This window comes from Esox lucius, chromosome 13 (genome assembly GCF_011004845.1).
Source record: "Esox lucius isolate fEsoLuc1 chromosome 13, fEsoLuc1.pri, whole genome shotgun sequence".
Taxonomy (NCBI): Eukaryota; Metazoa; Chordata; class Actinopteri; order Esociformes; family Esocidae; genus Esox; species Esox lucius.
The window spans coordinates 5,562,767-5,582,138 of NC_047581.1; the positions used below are offsets into that span (position 1 = coordinate 5,562,767).

Below are 19,372 nucleotides of genomic sequence, written 5' to 3' on the forward strand. Positions count from 1 at the left end.
TATTCTGGAGTAGAAAACTACAATCTGTGAAAATGAATTATATTGTTTTGGAATATTTACTTTCCAAATATTACATTTTGGGTATTGTTTATTAGCTGTTATTCTAATTCACTGTGATAATATGTTCTTAGTTAAATTACATTTTCTGATAAAATTAATGGTGATCAATAAAGGGGATTCTAAAAGATTGTCTAAGGTGTAGTCCCATGGGACATATATCTTTATTAGATGAATATTTACAGGATGAATAAGAGCCATGCTTTTGGTTGTTTTGCCTTAACAGCCATGGCCTGGCCTTGTGCATGACATCTCCCGATAGGAGGTAGTGAAGTATAAAACATAGATGCTTTTGAAGCCCTGCAAGAATGCATGCTCTCACCATTTTTCTACTTAGGCTATGCTAATGACAGTACCTGCAGAAAACATCTGACAAACCAGATGAACTCACTCTAGTTGGTCTCATCATCAACAGTGATGAGTCCATGTACAATCCAGAGATTGATCGGCTGGTGACCTGGTGTAGTCAAAACAACCTGGTTACCTTACGAAGAAAACAACGCTGGAAGTGGCATTTGACTATAAGAACCTCCCACCTCTACATTTCAATTTGAGTGCCCAGCTTGTCATGACTGAATAATTTAAACTCCTAGGAACCATTATCTACCATAATTTTAAGTGCAAGGACAACATCCCAGCGATCACCAAGGAACAACAGTTGCTGAAATATTTTTATCTGATCTTGGAGTACATCCTCACCTCTACCATCACAGTCATGTTTGGCTGTGGGTTTAAACTGCAATGCATTGTAAACAGGGCAACGACTCCAGGGCAAGGAAGCATGCAGGCTTGCTCATTGCTGAACCCTCCCATCCCACTCAGCCACTGTTAAAAAAAAATATTTCACCGGGTGGGGACAGGAGAGCTGCGCAGGTCAATCAGGGCCCCAAATTCCTGCCACCTAAACAGAGACTCATAAGCCACATTAAGCCACATCTAAAGGATAAAACTAAATAGCTTCACTATGTTGCCCTCAAACTATGCTGATCTCCCTGCATCGATATCTACGTAACTGATAGTGAATGTGTATATCAACCCTAAATGTACAGTATATTATAACCTCACCACTCATACCCCATTATCTTATGTGCGCACCACAACCCACTGGATATAACTACATGTCAACTTCGTGTAGATGTTGGGTATTCTGTCCCTATAGACAATTCTGACCATGTGTACATTTAGTGATTGAAGGTGATTCCGAAATGTATTTAACAGCACAAACCCTCCGAAGCCTAAGGAGTTTTATGTAGTTTAATATCAACCTTCTTAATTCTCTTTATAGTCAGCTACATCTACATCTGCTCAAAATCATTAAATTGGTTCAATTTAACAGACTTTGTTAACTTCCTGTTCTCATCATTTTCATGTGCTGTTTTCATTTTATTAACCACGCCACACAAGACTGCAGAGGGAAAAGAAAGTGATTTGAACTGAACTCTTGGCTGACAAACATATAATTTCAAGGGATATCAATGCTGTAATGTCATATTTTATAATGATTACAGATGTAGTGAGAAAACTGAGTCTTGTACAGGTGCTGGTCATAAAATTTGAATATCATCAAAAAGTTGATTTATTTTAGTAATTCCATTCAAAAAGTGAAACTTGTATAATTTATACATTCATTCCACACAGACTGATATATTTCAATTGTTTATTTCTTTTAATTGTGATGATCATAACTGACAACAAATTCAGTATCTCAGAAAATTAGAATATTACATAAGACCAATACAAAAAAATATTTTTACAGTTGTTGGCCAACTGAAAAGTATGAACATGAAAAGTATGAGCATGTACAGCACTCAATACTTAGTTGGGGCTCCTTTTGCCTGAATTACTGCAGCAATGCGGTGTGGCATGGAGTCGATCAGTCTGTGGCACTGCTCATGTGTTATGAGAGCCCAGGTTGCTCTGATAGTGGCCTTCAGCTCTTCTGCATTGTTGGGTCTGGCGTATCGCATCTTCCTCTTCACAATACCCCATAGATTTTCTATAGGGTTAAGGTCAGGCGAGTTTGCTAGCCAATTAAGAAGAGGGATACCATGGTCCTTATACCAGGTACTGGTAGCTTTGGCACTGTGTGCAGGTGCCAAGTCCTGTTGGAAAATGAAATCTGCATCTCCATAAAGTTGGTCAGCAGCAGGAAGCATGAAGTGCTCTAAAACCTCCTGGTAGACGGCTGCGTTGACCTTGGACCTCAGAAAACACAGTGGAGCAACACCAGCAGATGACATGGCACCCCAAACCATCACTGACTGTGGAAACTTTACACTGGACTTCAAGCAACGTGGATTCTGTGCCTCTCCTCTCTTCCTCCAGACTCTGGGACCTTGATTTCCAAAGGAAATGCAAAATTTACTTTAATCAGAGAACAGAACTCAGCAGCATTCCAGTCCTTTTTGTCTTTAGCCCAGGCGAGACGCTTCTGACGCTGTGTCTTGTTCAAGAGTGGCTTGACACAAGGAATGCGACAGCTGAAACCCATGTCTTGCATACGTCTGTGCGTGGTGGTTCTTGAGTCCAGCTGCAGTCCACTCTTTGTGAATCTCCCCCACATTTTTGAATGGGTTTTGTTTCACAATCCTCTCCAGGGTGCGGTTATCCCTATTGCTTGTACACTTTTTTCTACCACATCTTTTCCTTCCCTTCGCCTCTCTATTAATGTGCTTGGACACAGAGCTCTGTGAACAGCCAGCCTCTTTAGCTATGACCTTTTGTGTCTTGCCCCCCTTGTGCAAGGTGTCAATGGTCGTCTTTTGGACAGCTGTCAAGTCAGCAGTCTTCCCCATGATTGTGTAGCCTACAGAACTAGACTGAGAGACCATTTAAAGGCCTTTGCAGGTGTTTTGGGTTAATTAGCTGATTAGAATGTGGCACCAGGTGTCTTCAATATTGAACCTTTTCACAATATTCTAATTTTCTGAGATAGTTGTCAGTTATAATCATCACAATTGAAAGAAAAAAACACTTGAAATACACTCACCTAAAGGATTATTAGGAACACCATACTAATACTGTGTTTGACCCCCTTTCGCCTTCAGAACTGCCTTAATTTTACGTGGGATTGATTCAACAAGGTGCTGAAAGCATTCTTTAGAAATGTTGGCCCATATTGATAGGATAGCATCTTGCAGTTGATGGAGATTTGTGGGATGCACATCCAGGGCACAAAGCTCCTGTTCCACCTTATCCCAAAGATGCTCTATTGGGTTGAGATCTGGTGACTGTGGGGGCCATTTCAGTACAGTGAACTCATTGTCATGTTCAAGAAACCAATTTGAAATGATTCGAGCTTTGTGACATGGTGCATTATCCGGCTGGAAGTAGCCATCAGAGGATGGGTACATGGTGGTCATAAAGGGATGGACATGGTCAGAAACAATGCTCAGGTAGGCAGTGGTATTTAAACAATGCCCAATTAGCACTAAAGGGCCTAAAGTGTGCCAAGAAAACATCCCCCACACCATTACACCACCACCACCAGCCTGCACAGTGGTAACAAGGCATGATGGATCCATGTTCTCATTCTGTTTACGCCAAATTCTGACTCTACCATCTGAATGTCTCAACAGAAATCGAGACTCATCAGACCAGGCAACATTCTTCCAGTCTTCAACTGTCCAATTTTGGTGAGCTCGTGCAAATTGTAGCCTCTTTTTCCTATTTGTAGTGGAGATGAGTGGTACCCAGTGGGGTCTTCTGCTGTTGTAGCCCATCCGCCTCAAGGTTGTGCGTGTTGTGGCTTCACAAATGCTTTGCTGCACACCTCGGTTGTAACAAGTGGTTATTTCAGTCAAAGTTGCTCTTCTATCAGTTTGAATCAGTCGGCCCATTCTCCTCTGACCTCTAGCATCAACAAGGCATTTTCGCCCACAGGACTGCCGCATACTGGATGTTTTTCCCTTTTCACACCATTCTTTGTAAACCCTAGAAATGGTTGTGCGTGAAAATCCCAGTAACTGAGCAGATTGTGAAATACTCAGACCGGCCCGTCTGGCACCAACAACCATGCCACGCTCAAAATTGCTTAAATCACCTTTCTTTCCCATTCTGACATTCAGTTTGGAGTTCAGGAGATTGTCTTGACCAGGACCACACCTCTAAATGCATTGAAGAAACTGCCATGTGATTGGTTGATTAGATAATTGCATTAATGAGAAATTGAACAGGTGTTCCTAATAATCCTTTAGGTGAGTGTATATCAGTCTGTGTGGCAGGAATGTATACATTATACAAGTTTCCCTTTTTGAATGGAATTACTGAAATAAATCAACTTTTTGATGATATTCTAATTTTATGACCAGCACCTGTTACTATGGAGAAACATCTGAGGACAACCCAGGCAAAGGTTTGAAAATTTCTGACAAATTTAGTTTTGAATCCACCTAATCATGCAGACAACCACAAGACTAAAGACAAGAAACAATTTATTTCAGATTGCAATTTGATGTAACAATTTAAATAACAAGGTGACAGAACATCACAAATTATTTGGTGCATTCATTCTGTTGCTTACAAAAATGACTTTTACAAAATGTAAATCACACCTTTAACATTCACACACTAGATTCATTGCACCTTTAATATTATTTAAGATTGTACTGGGGGAATTACCAAATCCTGTTTTTGTAAAACATGTCACACCAGAAATAAAAACATTATGAACCATGTTCCACCATTAACAATTCAACTGTGATTAGAAAAGAACAGTTGAAATCACATGATATTAAAACACTGCATTCAAACATATCATCAATTCATGTCACAGATACAAACCGGAACTTAAATATTGGCAATAACCAACAACTGCATAGATAATGACACTAAGGACTAAAAGTGGTGTGAATGAAGCGTTAAATATATACAGTGGTTTAAAATATAATTAATGTGCTAGTACACATGTACTGCATGTGAAAAACCACCAATTGTATTCCCAATGATGTAACTGTGTGTGCATAACAATAAATATTGTCTTTCACAATTGCATTGGACGTCAATATTGATGGGACACTAAGGCCCGTTATTTGATTTAACACCACGCATATTAAGAAAAACAGGAAATCCTTCAGTTACATCAAAAAATACTTGCGTCAAGTTTATTAAAACAGTTACTTAAAAAAAGCCTCCCTAAACTGCACTCGTTTTGCTCTTTCCTTTGGAGTGTCCAGCAGGACTGGTTTTAGTCTCAGACGTTTTCTTTCCAGGGGAACCCTGGGAGGCACCACAATTAGACTGTCTGACAGTGGGAGACGCTTGAGCGTTATTATTACTGCTGTTCTGATTCCCACTCAGCGATTCCATTATGGACCGAAATGTCCCGAACGGGCGTTTCACTATGTCGGAGCCCGTGGGAGTCCTACCTCCCTCTTTACTGCTGCTTTTGGGTGGCTCGCTTTCTGGGGGGCCCGCCTTGTGAACCACCTGCTCGTCGAAGGTCACCCTCAATTTCAGGTTCTGGGAGGTCTTCCTTCGAGAGGATGGCGATTTGAGGGCGCTTTTGGGGCTTGTGGGGATCTTTTGTCCGTGGTTGTGGTCGGGGAAATCTGAGGCGCCCTCCACTTTCCCGTCGGCGTCCGGGTCACTTTTGTCTGACGTGGGCGAGGGGTTGTATCCGTCCATGGACTTGGAGCTGCTGAGGGCGAAGGCAGACTTGCGTTCGGCGGTTGACGTGTGCTTTTTCATTCCCGGGTGTAGGCCGACCATAGCCTCCTCGCTCTCGGCGATGGGCAGGTGGCTGGGTCTTTCCAGCCGCACCCCGTGTTTGGCCTCGTCGGGTGGGTAGGCGTCCGAGTCAGACTCGCTGAGAGAGCGCTGCATGATCTGCTTGAGCCGGGCCAGCTTCAACTCCCGTCTCTCCGCAGCCCCCGTCCTGCGCAGGGGCCCAGGGTTGACCACGCTCAGGCTGGTTGGCCCCTCTCTGAAGCCCTCCTGGAACTCCAGGGACAGTTTCTCTTTGGTGCACACCTTCTCTGAGATGTCCTTGCCAAGCAGCTGGCGCAGGACGGCGTCTGAGTCGACACTCCTCTGCCTCAGGATCCAGTGGCCATCGCCCGGGGTGCCCTCCGCCGTCAGGGTCATCTCGGGCCACGCCTCCAGGGGCGGGACATGGGAGCTGATTATCAAAAAAGACATAGAAAAGGACATACCTGTATGACTCAACCAGGAGATATAACTGACCTAAACATTTACTTGTTTCAATGCAAAGGAGATTAGGTGGTTGCGGGTCAGACCTGGGCGTTTGGGACGGCGTTCCCTCGGGTCTGGAGGGATCCAGGAGTGACTGCACTTGATTCTGCAGAGCTATTCTCTCTGTTGCATGTCTGTAAAGGTTGACACAAAATTTTGTATAATGACAGCACTCTCTTGCAAGCAAGTTCTATTGACCAGCTATTGAAATATTCATTCCACTTCTTTTCACGGGGGAAAAGGCAGCATTACATAGGGAATAGTATATCATATTAGTAGTCAATATGTGCACTATGATTTGGAATGATACACAATATGGAGCACTTTAATAATGGTCACACAAGACACTCACTCATTGAGCTGCTTGGTGAGCTTGACCACTTGAGATGCCAGAGACATGCACGTCTCTACCACCACCAGGTAGCGGGCGCAGGTGGTGTGGCCCTGCCGCTCAGCACTCTGGGAAGGCCTCTCACCGCCTTGGTTCTGCACGGTGACGTTGGAGCCGTACTCCACCAGGGTCTAAAAGAAAGACCAGGGGTGGGTTCATAAAGATGCAGCAAACTGGGTCTACACCAGGGTCTGAAGGAAAGACCGGGGGTGGGTTCATAAAGACGTAGCAAACTGGGTCTACACCAGGGTCTGAAGGAAAGACCGGGGGTGGGTTCATAAGGACGTAGCAAACTGCAACTGCAGATGTTTTGTAACAAAAACAAGCGTTTGTTATTGAAAATGACAAAAGCTTCATAGAAACAATTAATATATTGTGTTAAAAAAACATGTTTTTGCATTTTGTACAAATGAATGTGTAAACATCCACAAAACTAAATTAACCCATTTCCTGGAAGTATGTTTTCCGTTAAATCAACTTTTTAATGGTTAAAACCAAACAAGCAAAAACTATTTTTGATTAAAATCTTTAAGACTCTATTCTGTAATGTGCATAGATGTGTAGAAACAAAGTAAAACAAAGAGGTGTACAAAAGTTTCCATGAGGCCCCCGCTTGTCTCTCTCAAACACACTTCCTGTGGTCATTGACCATTTGATTCAGCCTGGCTGGCTGAATCAAAAGCAGGAAACTGCCAGGAGTGATATGTCCTGCCCTGCAAATCCTGACTGTTTTAAAACCAAAGTCGAAATTCTAGTATAGATCCTCTCTTTTGGAGTGGACTACACAATGTTGTACACTCACCTAAAGGATTATTAAGAACACCATACTAATACTGTGTTTGACCCCCTTTTGCCTTCAGAACTGCCTTAATTCTATGTGGCATTGATTCAACAAGGTGCTGAAAGCATTCTTTAGAAATGCATTAATGAGAAATTGAACAGGTGTTCCTAATAATCCTTTAGGTGAGTGTATATTAGTGCTACGAATTGCCAGGGACCTGAAAATGCAATATTATCACAACAGTTTAATGCAGATGTAACTTGTACTGGGATTGCATAATCTATGTATAACAATTTGGTATCAAAATTTCAACGTTTCAGACATATTGTTACCTACATATCTGCTGAAGAGTAACTTCAGAGAGCAATGAGATTTCATCATTCATGGAAATAAAAGTGCTTAAGAATGATTTGAAATAATGGCCAGGGGTTTGCATCATTGTTACTGCATACTGCCAGGGGGTCAAGCATTGGGCTACACAAATTGACACAGCACTGCTGGAAGGTGGGCGGACAGTCGGATGCACTGCCTAGTCACGTCGCGCTCGAGAATCCTAATCCCTTGTGTTTAGGTCAGGCGGCTGCAAACTCAGTTGTGAATGTATAGTTGGGTAATGGTTAACTTAGCGCAGTGGTTTTCAAACTTCTCATCTAGGATTCCATCTGGGAGCCAGCACACCTGATTCAGCGTCTACTAACACTCAAGCTCCTGATTAGTGAATATACTGTGCTAGTTCAGGGATAGAGCTAAGATGTGGAAAGTCTGGGTTCGCCAAGGAGAGGTTTGAACGCAACCGCATCTGTGTAGCAGCTAAACCTGTTAGCGATCAGCAAGCATTGTGAAAAAATAAAAAAATCTATTTTGCATATATTGATTATCAACCTTACTCAGCTTGCAGGTGCCTAAACCACCAGGAAGAGTAGCTGTGACGGGACAAGAAAATCCCTGCCAGCCATCCCTCCCCAAACCTAGGCGTCTCATTTAAATGAGAAATGATCAACTGAGCATGAAGGACCACATACCTGAATGCATGTGAGGTGGCCGTACTGAGCGGCCACATGCACTGCACTGTTTCCATACTGGTCCACTTCGTCCAGAGAGATGGCTTGCTCTTGCATGAACTGGAGCAGCCACAGCAAGACCTTTTCCTAAGACAATGGAACGTAAAAAATAAAAATTAAATGTAAAAACCATTTCATCAGCATTGTTCCGTCATGTCAATTGTACTCAACAAATGAATGCAACTGACTCAGACTTGTCCTCACCTGACCGTAGCGGGCTGCGTAGTGGATGAGACTGGGGTGCTCTCGGCTACAGCTCAGCTCTGCGATCGCCTCCGTCTCGCTCACCATCCAGCGCACACACTCCAAATGGCCGTTCTGCACACACGTGCCCAAAGGTTATTTTGTAGATTTGTTTAAAGCAGATACTGTTGTGACTCTTTTATTGGATAAGTTTGTCTGTTATTAAGGACAGGGAATGGGAGAGGGTTCATTTGACAAATACATCAAAGTATCCCCAAAGCCCATTATTGAGAAATTGATGGGCACCCAGAGAGACATGGTTATCATCCCCACAGGAAGGTCAAGGTCTTTACTGATAACCAACTCCAGGCATGCATTCTAAGTGACCCCTTATTCACCATAGAGTACGCTCCATTTGACCAGGGACTGCAGGGGGACGGTTGAAACGAAACCTAGACCAACGTGTTTCATTTGACTCGTCTGCCAGGCACCTTTATCGAACTGCTGCCCTCTGACCTTCAACCCCTCAACTCACCTTCACCCCGAGCCCGGCGGGTGTGAGCTGTTGTTGGTTGCGCTCATTGAGGCAGTCCTCTCCCATGAGGGAGGTGAGGTGCTGCAGGCAGTCAGCGTGGCCCTGGGCTGCCGCAATGTGCAGCAGGTTGTTCCCCTCCTCGTCCCGGATCAACTCCAGGTTATCCGCAGCCAGGTGGGGCTGTGGTGGCAACGGCGCCAGCAGAAGCAATCAGTCAGTTACTGACAGATAAACGCTATTGCTAACATTAGATACGGCTGTCACATTATAACTAAGTATACTCCCCACCCTTTGGACTTACCAACAGAGAAATCTGCCCCTCGCGGATGATTTTGATGATGTTCTGAGATTTCTTGTTCTCCTCGTCGCACTCTGTGTATGCTCGTGGACCGCCCCGGGTCTTGGCGGTGTCCTGCCTGGCCGCGGAAACCTGAAGAGGGAACATCATTGCCTGGCTGTTCCCAGCGCTGACGCCCCCAGGCTTGTGCTGCACCGGCTCCAGGTAGGACCTGTTGGCTAAGAGAACGTCCAGGTCCGAGGCAGATGAACAGCTGAGCGGCCCCAGAGAGGGGTGGTCGTAGCCCCCGTTGGGCGGCCGGTGGTAGTCCGGGTCCAGAGATTTCGACTTCCTCATGTCGGACCACTTGACGGGTGACAGCATGCAGTATTGGGCGACGTTTCCAAGGCTCTCGGGGTGGGGTAGTCCTGAGGCACCATGGCACCTATCGGTGGCGCCGCCCACCGTCCTTTTGTCATGGGAAACTCTGGGCAGAGTGGAAACATGCTGGCTGGACTTAATGTAAGGCACGTCCAGTATCTCGTCCATGTCCAGGTCGTAATGCTCCAGTTCCCCAAAAACAGTTCCTCCGGTACCCGAGCTCTTGGCTTTAAAGCCTTGGCCTTCACAAGGGGCCACATGCGTTTTGTCAGAGGCCTCCTCTTTGGTGCCACCTTCCCCATTGCGAGCCTGAGCCTTGCTGTCGCTCTCATTGTCGGAGGTTTCCGGTTGATGTTTGAGCGGTGAGACCCTCTTCACAGGTCGGAATTTGCTGTGGACGTCGGCGATGCCAGTTGGCTTGATTCCACTGCCGCTATGTGATGAGACCCCACGGCTCCAGTTGATGGCTGGGGCTAAAAATACAAAAAGGTGTTTTACCATCTGCCATTTCAGGCTACCTCATCTGCAACAAACATAATTAGGCTGTCATTCTCATCCTTTTGGTTGTATTGTTTTTAGTTGGCCATACTCACACAAACCTTGCCTTTCCTCTCCCTGACCATCGTTTCTTCTGGACAACTCTGGAATGTTCTTCAAGGATGTCACAGAATACTTTATCAAGGAACAGACCATACACATGTTTTAAGAAAGTTATTACAATGAATTATGAATGTATCTAGCTGTACCCACCAAGTATTTTAAATGTGTGTGTGGGTTCCCAGATTAGAAATAAAAATAAATTTGAGTCGTTTAGCAGATGTTCTTCAAACATATTAAACTCTTAACTGAGCCCCACAGAACTAAAATGCTAACTTAATGTAGAAGGGCTATTTGTTTGTATATAAATAGTTTGATATAAAATTTATACCAAACAAGAACTACTGTTATACACAATGAGGCAGCTGTACTGCAAAGCAGACCAGCTGTACTGCAAGACAGCAGAGACTATTTCCTCAAAAAAATACACTCCTAGCGATCACTTGACATGCTCTTACAGTGTGAACTTAACATTTGGGTGCTAATGGTTCCTTCTACGTAGTCTGGTTGAACCAACAAAGACCAAAAAGCTGGTGTCAACCGGACTCCATTTACATGGAAATGAACAGAATCTTCTCCATTTAAAGTAATTTTCAGCTAATGATTACCTGTTAGAAACTGTACAAAGAAATGACACCTCTATTTCTGGTACAAAAATCTGAGTTCTACTCACCACTGAATCATCAGTAAAGTCAATCTCATCTAAATCCAGGTACTCAGGAGCCTCCATGTTCAGTCAGCATTATTGTTGAGGCCCCGGTGAGAAGCAACCTGTATGTGACCAAGCTGGATATTAGAATTCCACATGAATAACTATTGGTTAATAGCTTAAGTAAATACCACCCTAGACACAGTACAATACTTTCGACCGGAGGGCTCCGGACAAAAGTATAGTACTACATAGTCAATAAAGCTGTCTTTTGGGGTTTGCAGATTGACTACAAGCTATTAGGGATGGGCACGGATAGTCAAATACCTGAAATGTATTTAGTATTCGAATACTTGTCTGTATTCAATTAGCCCCCTTTTATTTTATTTTTACAAATATGTATTTTATTTTGTTTAAATAAATAAACTTGAATGTTAGTTTTCTAAATACTTTTAAAATTCTAATCTAAAATGTTTACATATGACGATTTACCATGACCACCTCCATGAACTGCCACCTTAAAGTGGTGGAGGGGTTTGAGTACCTGAGTGACCCTAGGAGCTATGTTGTCTGGGGCTACATGCCCCTGGTAGGGTCTCCCAAGGCAAATAGATCCTAGGCGACGGGTCAGAGCGGTTCAAAACCCTTTAATGATGGAAAACATTTTGAGGACCGTGACGTCGCCCGGTATGGCGCAGCCGGGGACCCACCCTGGAGCCAGGCCCAGGGTTGGGGCTCGTATGCGAGCGCCTGGTGGCCGGGCCTTTCCCCACAGGGTCCGGCCGGGCTCAGCCCGAAGGAACGACGTTGGGCCGCCTTCCCGTGGGCTTACCACCTGCAGGAGGAACCACAAGGGGTTGGTGCGTAGAGGATCGGGCGGCAGTCGAAGGTGGGGGCCTCGACAACCCGATCCCTGGACACGGAAACTAGCTCTAGGGACGTGGAACGTCACCTCGCTGGCGGGGAAGGAGCCTGAGATCGTGTGTGAGGTTGAGAGGTTTCGACTAGAGATAGTCGAGATCACCTCCACGTATGGCTTGGGCTCTGGAACCACACTCCTTGAGAGAGGATGGACTCTTCACCACTCTGGAGTTGCCCATGGTGAGAGGCGGCGGGCTGGTGTGGGTTTGCTTATAGCTCCCCAGCTCTGCCGCCATGTGTTGGAGTTTACCCTGGTGAACGAGAGGGTCGTTTCCCTGCGCCTACGGGTCGGGGATAGGTTTCTCACTGTTGTTTGTGCCTACGGGCCGAACGGCAGTGCAGAGTACCCAACCTTCTTTGAGTCTCTGGGAGGGGTGCTGGAAAGTGCTCCGACTGAGGACTCCATCGTTCTACTGGGGGACTTCAACGCCCACGTGGGTAACGACAGTGACACCTGGAGGGGCGTGATTGGGAGGAACGGCCCCCCTGATCTGAACCTGAGCGGTGTTCAGTTATTGGACTTCTGTGCTAGTCACAGTTTGTCCATAACGAACACCATGTTCAAGCATAAGGGTGTCCATCGTCTGGCCGAGTCTCCTGTCAGAGAGATCTTTAACTCCCACCTCCGGCAGAGCTTCGACTGGATCCCGAGGGAAGCTGGAGATATTGAGTCTGAGTGGACCATGTTCTCCACCGCCATTGTCGAAGCGGCTGCTCTGAGCTGTGGCCGTAAGGTCTCCGGTGCCTGTCGAGGCGGCAATCCCCGAACCCGGTGGTGGACAGGCCTGGTTGGCTTGTGGGACTCCTGAGGCAGCTGACGGGTACCAGCAGGCCAAGCGGACTGCAGCCCGGGTGGTTGTGGAGGCAAAAACTCAGGCCTGGGAGGAGTTCGGTGAGGCCATGGAGAAGGACTATCGGCTGGCCTCGAAGAGATTCTGGCAAACCGTCCGGCGCCTCAGGAGAGGGAAACAGTGCCCTACCAACACTGTTTACAGTAGAGGTGGGCAGCTGTTGACCTCAACTGGGGATGTCGTTGGGCGGTGGAAGGAGTACTTCAAGGATCTCCTCAATCCCGCCGTCACATCTTCCATTGAGGAAGCAGAGGATGAGGGCTCAGAGGTGGACTCGTCCATCACCCGGGCTGAAGTCACAGAGGTAGTCAAGAAACTCCTCGGTGGCAAGGCACCGGGGGTGGATGAGATCCGCCCTGAGTACCTCAAGTCTCTGGATGTTGTGGGGCTGTCTTGGTTGACACGGCTGTGCAACATCGCGTGGCGGTCGGGGACAGTGCCTCTGGGATGGCAGACCGGGGTGGTGGTCCCTCTTTTTAAGAAGGGGAACCAGAGGGTGTGTTCCAACTACAGGGGGATCACACTTCTCAGCCTCCCCGGGAACGTCTATGCCAGGGTACTGGAGAGGAGAATACGGCCGATAGTTGAACCTCGGATTCAGGAGCAACAGTGTGGTTTTCGTCCGGGCCGTGGAACACTGGTCCAGCTCTATACCCTCTACAGGGTGCTGGAGGGTTCATGAGAGTTTGTCCAACCAATCCACATGTGTTTTGTGGATTTGGAGAAGGCATTCGACTGTGTCCCTCACGGCATTCTGTGGAGGGTGCTTCAGGAATATGGGGTCCTGGGTCCTTTGCTAAGGGCTGTCAGGTCCCTGTACGCCCGAAGCAGGAGCTTGGTCCGCATTGCCGGCAGTAAGTCAGACTTGTTCCCAGTGCATGTTGGACTCCGGCAGGGCTGCCCTTTGTCGCCGGTTCTATTCGTAATTTTTATGGACAGAATTTCTAGGGGCAGCCAGGGGCCGGAGGGTGTCAGGTTTGGGGACCACACAATTTCATCTCTGCTCTTTGCGGATGATGTTGTTGTGTTGGCCCCTTCAAACCAGGACCTTCAGCATGCACTGGGACAGTTTGCAGCAGAGTGTGAAGTGGTGGGGATGAAAATCAGTACCTCCAAATCCGAGGCCATGGTCCTCAGTCGGAAAAGGGTGGCTTGCCCACTTCAGGTTGGTGGAGAGTGCCTGCCTCAAGTGGAGGAGTTTAAGTATCTAGGGGTCTTGTTCACGAGTGAGGGAAGGATGGAGCGGGGGATTGACAGACGGATCGGTGCAGCTTCTGCAGTAATGCGGTCGATGTATCGGTCTGTCGTGGTGAAGAAACCGGTCAATCTACGTTCCTACTCTCACCTATGGTCATGAGCTTTGGGTCATGACCGAAAGGACAAGATCCCGGATACAGGCGCCCGAAATGATGGCTGGGCGATCCCTTAGAGATAGGGTGAAAAGCTTGGTCACCCGGGAGGAGCTCAGAGTAGAGCCGCTGCTCCTCCACATCGAGAGGGGTCAGCTGAGGTGGCTTGGGCATCTGTTCCGGATGCCTCCTGAACGCCTTCCCAGGAAGGTGTTCCGGGCCCGTCCCACCGGGAGGAGACCCCGGGGAAGACCTAGGACACGCTGGAGGGACTACGCCTCAGTGTCCCCCCGGAAGAGCTGGAGGAAGTGTCTAGGGAGAGGGAAGTCTGAGCATCTCTGCTTAGACTGCTGCCCCCGCGACCTGGCCCCGGATAAGCGGAAGAAGATGGATGGATGTACCATGACATTTTAAAGAAGTATACCGTTTTACGTCGTTTTTATAACATGCGCTCCTTCACACGTATTTGTTGTTTACGTTCCTCAATTAAAGCGGTATAGTGTGGTCGGGCCCAGTCAGTTAGAATGACATAATATATACTTCTTAGCCTATACTGTTAGCAAGAGGATTAAAGTCAACTAATTCTAGGTTAGATGGAATATATTTACTGAATTCATGTTACCTCCGGAAAAAATATTTGGCCACAAAACGCTACGTAAAGTTCAGCTGCGGAATCTTGAGTGCAGAAAACGGTGAGCTAAGCAAATGGCATATCTAGCTCAGCTAGCTTCCCTAGACTCTTCTATCCAATAATCTCAATGTTGTGTGTTGATTGGTTGACTTTCCCCAAAAATTTGATGATCATAATTCTATGTGATTTGGTGCGTCCATTTGCAGAGACAAGACCTAAATGTCAACCAACACAACTGATCACCAGTTCCAGTTCATTTGACATGTGAAGTGATTCGCTGTTTCATTACTGAAACATTTCTCCATTGTCACTTCAATAACAAATTACGTTTTGGCCCATACCCACTGGATTCATGCAGCCTCAGATTTAAGTTTCACATGTCATAAACAGTCCCATATTCACTATACAGTGGGACAGTGACCACCTGTACAGTGGGATAGTGCCAACACACAGCTCTGGAAAAAATTAAGAGACCACTGCACCTTTTTCTTTCCTTTCCAAACAAGTCGAAAAGGAAGGTTTTGAGTGCGGAACAGAAGGGTTAAAATTAAGAGACCACTGCCTATTGAACGCTTCTGTTCCTCACTCAAAACGTTCCTTTTCGACTTGTTTTAACTTTTTTGGAAAGGAAAGAAAAGATGCAGTGGTCTCTTAATTTTTTTCCGGAGCTGTTGATAGTGGGATAGTGACCGCCTATATAGTGGGATAGTGTCAACCTAATAAAAAAACTTCACAAAATAAACAATGGGGTGCGTATGCAAGTAGAGAGCACCAGCATTTCCTGCAGAAACTCCATAACTGCCATTACTGTCTAAGGAACTGCATGATTATTTCTATGATTCTCTCAATGCAAAATCATAGAATGTAACCTAGGTCTAGGCTTATAGTTCATTGGCTGCTGGGAAATCTTTTTATGTGCTCCAAGATTAGCCTATTAGCCAGCTTCATTATGCTGAAATATTTGAAAAGCTTTCTAAAATCCCTAGCTATAATCTCCCTCGGGACATCAAGAGGACCTACCATCCCCAGGAGCCCAATTCCTCTCATGGTTTCTTCCTAGGATGCAACCTTATCAGGGAGTTATTCCTAACCACTGTGTTTCAACAGCTTATTGCTTGCTCTTTGGGGTTTTAGGATGGCTATCTGTGTAGCTGCTTTGTTACCACTGCTGATGTAAAAGGCGCTTTAGAAAACCAACTTGATTAAGTAATTGAGTTAAAGCTATAATCTGGGATCGTGTTTCAAATAAAATGGCAGGCCACATATGGTATGGGCAATTCCAGCATGTTGGATGTTACATTTACATCCAAACTCCCAACTTTGAAGTCTCACAGAATGGACAAAGAAATATGAATAAATCCTTTGATGTGTCTACAGTATCCCCTGGTGGAACTCAAAGCAATAACATTAACATTTTGTAGAAACAAGCTAATTAGAAGCATTATGGATGTTACATGAAATGGACAAGCTTTTTGGGATGACTAACAACATTAGCCTCTGAGTTTGTCAATCTTTATCTTTTGAAGAGAAATCTTTTCACATCATTTCAAAACCATAATTTTGAAACAAGCAGAAGACACAGTACTTTAGGATTGCATAATTACAGGTAACCTAAATAGAATACACAGCCAGCCACCACACCCTAAAGAAATACCTCACTTTACATATAAATCTAAACAAACTTTTACTAGTTAAATGTAGACATAAGATTTCTAACATTTACAATAGTAAGTGGATATACTTTCCTACTTGTTGCAAAACATGTTGCAAACTCAATAAAATATGAAAGAGAGAAAATAAACATATACTGCCTATCTTCATTTCTGGACACTGGATGAATTGTATTCAAAGACGTTTGATAAACAGTCTTCATCTATCTATCATGAAAAACCATGACGAAAGTTGGTTTAACAGATAAACTTTGAACATGATAAGTACATGTGGTACAAAAAACTATGGATGTTACACTGCCTCTCCCGTTCACCCCCTAACTTTTTAAGACATCATAGCACACAAACAAAACTGACTGTATTGCTTCCTTACCATCTCATCTTAACTAATACTGAAGAACAACTGTATATGAAAAAAATGAAAAATAACTATCTAAAGTGCTATTTTCTGACTTTTCATGAAGAAACTGGTTTCCAATGGAAATTATATATTGTCTTTTATTTTGTTTAGGTTGACCTTTATGTGGAATCATCCATCTACTGCTGAGGAATTGTGCTGGGGGAGGCAAGGACTGACAGTTCATGACATCATCCCCAAGACATTATTGCAAACATTTGAAAGCTTTGGTTACATGGTTTGATTACATTTTTGTTATTGTACTGGCCAGGTCTCCAAAGGGGAGTTATTTGGGTTGTGATAGCATATATAAGTCATTTATAGGATGGTCTTCAAGGATTTATGGGTACTATAGAGTTACATCAGGAATGTAAATTAGCAGAGCATTGAAATAAATCCTAGTTTACCATTTTAAAGTGTTAGAATACCTAGTCAAATGTGTACATGTTCCCTGAACCCTAATAGCTAGATTAATTTACAAGGTTTATAGGCTACAGTCAAATACATGTAAGCGACAGCTAGTTTGGCTAGGATGAGTGAGTAAGCTAGATAGGCTGATTGCTGGCTGGCTGGTATTTGGAATAGAAATAGCTACTGTAGCTAGTTACTGTACATCAAAAGTTTTACGTCTCTGAAGAGGCAGCAAGCTAATTAACAAACAGCAAAGGCAATAAGGAGCACAGGACATGGGCAACCAGCATTCTTGAGCGGGTGGGTACACGGGTCTGACTGTTAGCTAGCTTATTGAGGCTAGGCAGCTAGCTAAAAAGGAGCCAGCATCACAATCAACCCAAGCATCTCAAGGCACGCAGGTTAGCGCATTTAGCTAGCTACCGAGCAGTTGGAAAACTAATAAGGTCATCAAAAATAGAGATGCCGATACTTACAGTAGCTACAATACATGCTTTCAACAAACACATAATATTGCTAGGCAGCTGAAGAATATGTATTATTCTTTTAAAAAAGTGTTTCGTTTACAATACCTTTCAGCTCAGTAAATGTCCAGGGTTTGTCTTCGACTGTTTGCTAGGCTCAGTTCCAGATTCCAGCTGTTTTTTTTCCTGAGGACTAGACTGGCTTGCAAAGCACAAAGGCTTCTGACATGGGAGTTGACGCATCGTTGCCAGCTATTTTCCTCCGGAATACCGGAAGTACAGTTTTGAAGTACCGTTATCCTAAGAAATAAAACCCAGACCTCAAATCTGGATAGTTTTCTTTTTGGTTTTCTTGCTTCTATTTTATGATGATGGATTTTAACTGGGAAATAACTGTATTTATATTTCCTTGTTTGCAAAAACTTCTTTAAAATTATGAAGGACCCTATAGATATCCAATCAAAACAGGTAACCGATATTACGGCGAAACATCGGCCTACATTGAATATAATATTACGTAAAACTAAATATTACATCTGAAATTGTACTTTTCTATATAGTTAAATAATGTTACACTGTAGCATCCAGCAACAACAATATAATTGTTGTATTTTTTGTTAAATTGCATATTTTTTAATTTATTTTATTTGGGTATGGGTGCAGAAGCCTGGAACTTGCTAATATAGACTTGCTAGTAGATATATCTAATTGTGTATCAAATAAATACAGATATAATTGAACTATTTTGTCATTCAAAAAAGGTACCCTTCAAGTAGTAAAATCATGGGTCACATCCCTATGCACCACTGTCCTCTAGTGACAATTAATAAAAAAGGCACCAAATTCGGTGACAATTAATTTCAGTCGTGTGAAAAAAATGGAGTACGGCAATGATAACATTTTCTTTTGGCCACCCCTTTTTTCCAAACGAAGTCAATTTGAGTCAAACTTTCTAACATGAATACATATGCTTAATGATGTTTAAAGGTGTTATTTTTATAATTTTATGTTTATGTAGGTTATAATCTGTTGCCATGTCCATGTACATAATCTTTGTTATTCTTAGAAAAATATGTTACTTCTATTAATATAATATAGAAATCCATAACCTGCATGTGACTCTGTAGGAGGACTTGAAAAACATTCCTTTTTGGTGCCCTAGCTAGATTATAACATATTCTCTTAAAACTGATTATTACACAAATGTTTGTGAAATGAAAACTCTACTAAAATATGCTTAAACATTAACATTAAACAATGTTTACTATGAATGTGATCTCTGCAAACTTGAGAACATTTCTTTCAAAAGGTGCATAATCAAAAGGGGCCAATTTGGTTGAAAGACTATTTGAATCATTGAGAATGTTGTGGTCTCTAAAGGACAGGTAGACCCTGTATTCTTCCCTTTAGGCCAGTTCCAGTCCTATATCTGGGTCCTGCTACTTCTTTACCATGTACTCAACCATCTGGCCGCCATGTGGGCCACTTTGAAGTGTCGAAACACATAGAGACACAATGGGAAAACCTTTAGAGTATACAGTAGATTTTACATGTTTATTTGTGCCCAAAAAAGG

The 19,372-nt window shown here is 44.2% G+C and overlaps 1 protein-coding gene across 3 annotated transcripts; it reads right to left on the reverse strand.

Moving 5' to 3' along the window:
• Positions 1 to 4,473: 4,473 nt before the first annotated feature.
• sncaip (synuclein, alpha interacting protein) lies at positions 4,474 to 18,058 on the reverse strand. 3 transcript variants are annotated; one of them, XM_010896029.3, is made up of 10 exons: positions 17,907 to 18,058; positions 11,129 to 11,226; positions 10,452 to 10,509; positions 9,502 to 10,331; positions 9,201 to 9,380; positions 8,687 to 8,800; positions 8,444 to 8,569; positions 6,602 to 6,771; positions 6,294 to 6,383; positions 4,474 to 6,175 (listed from the first exon to the last, which is right to left on the reverse strand). In XM_010896029.3, the coding sequence occupies exons 2-10, from the start codon at positions 11,183 to 11,185 to the stop codon at positions 5,191 to 5,193; spliced, it is 2,610 nt and encodes an 869-aa protein (XP_010894331.2). In that variant the 5' UTR covers positions 11,186 to 11,226; positions 17,907 to 18,058; the 3' UTR covers positions 4,474 to 5,190. The 3 variants fall into 3 exon arrangements, with proteins under 3 accessions (XP_010894331.2, XP_010894330.2, XP_010894329.2); XM_010896028.3 differs by having other exon boundaries at positions 10,458 to 10,530; XM_010896027.3 differs by having other exon boundaries at positions 10,452 to 10,530.
• Positions 18,059 to 19,372: the final 1,314 nt, after the last annotated feature.

Excerpts from the sequence above, each read along its gene's own strand:
- sncaip (XM_010896027.3), bottom strand. The coding sequence starts at position 11,185 with ATGGAGGCTCCTGAGTACCTGGATTTAGATGAGATTGACTTTACTGAT. Across the intron at positions 10,531-11,128 it reads ACTTTACTGATGATTCAGTG|TATTCTGTGACATCCTTGAA; the intron begins GTGAGTAGAACT and ends TCCTTGATAAAG. Across the intron at positions 10,332-10,451 it reads AGAGGAAAGGCAAGGTTTGT|CCCCAGCCATCAACTGGAGC; the intron begins GTGAGTATGGCC and ends TTGTATTTTTAG.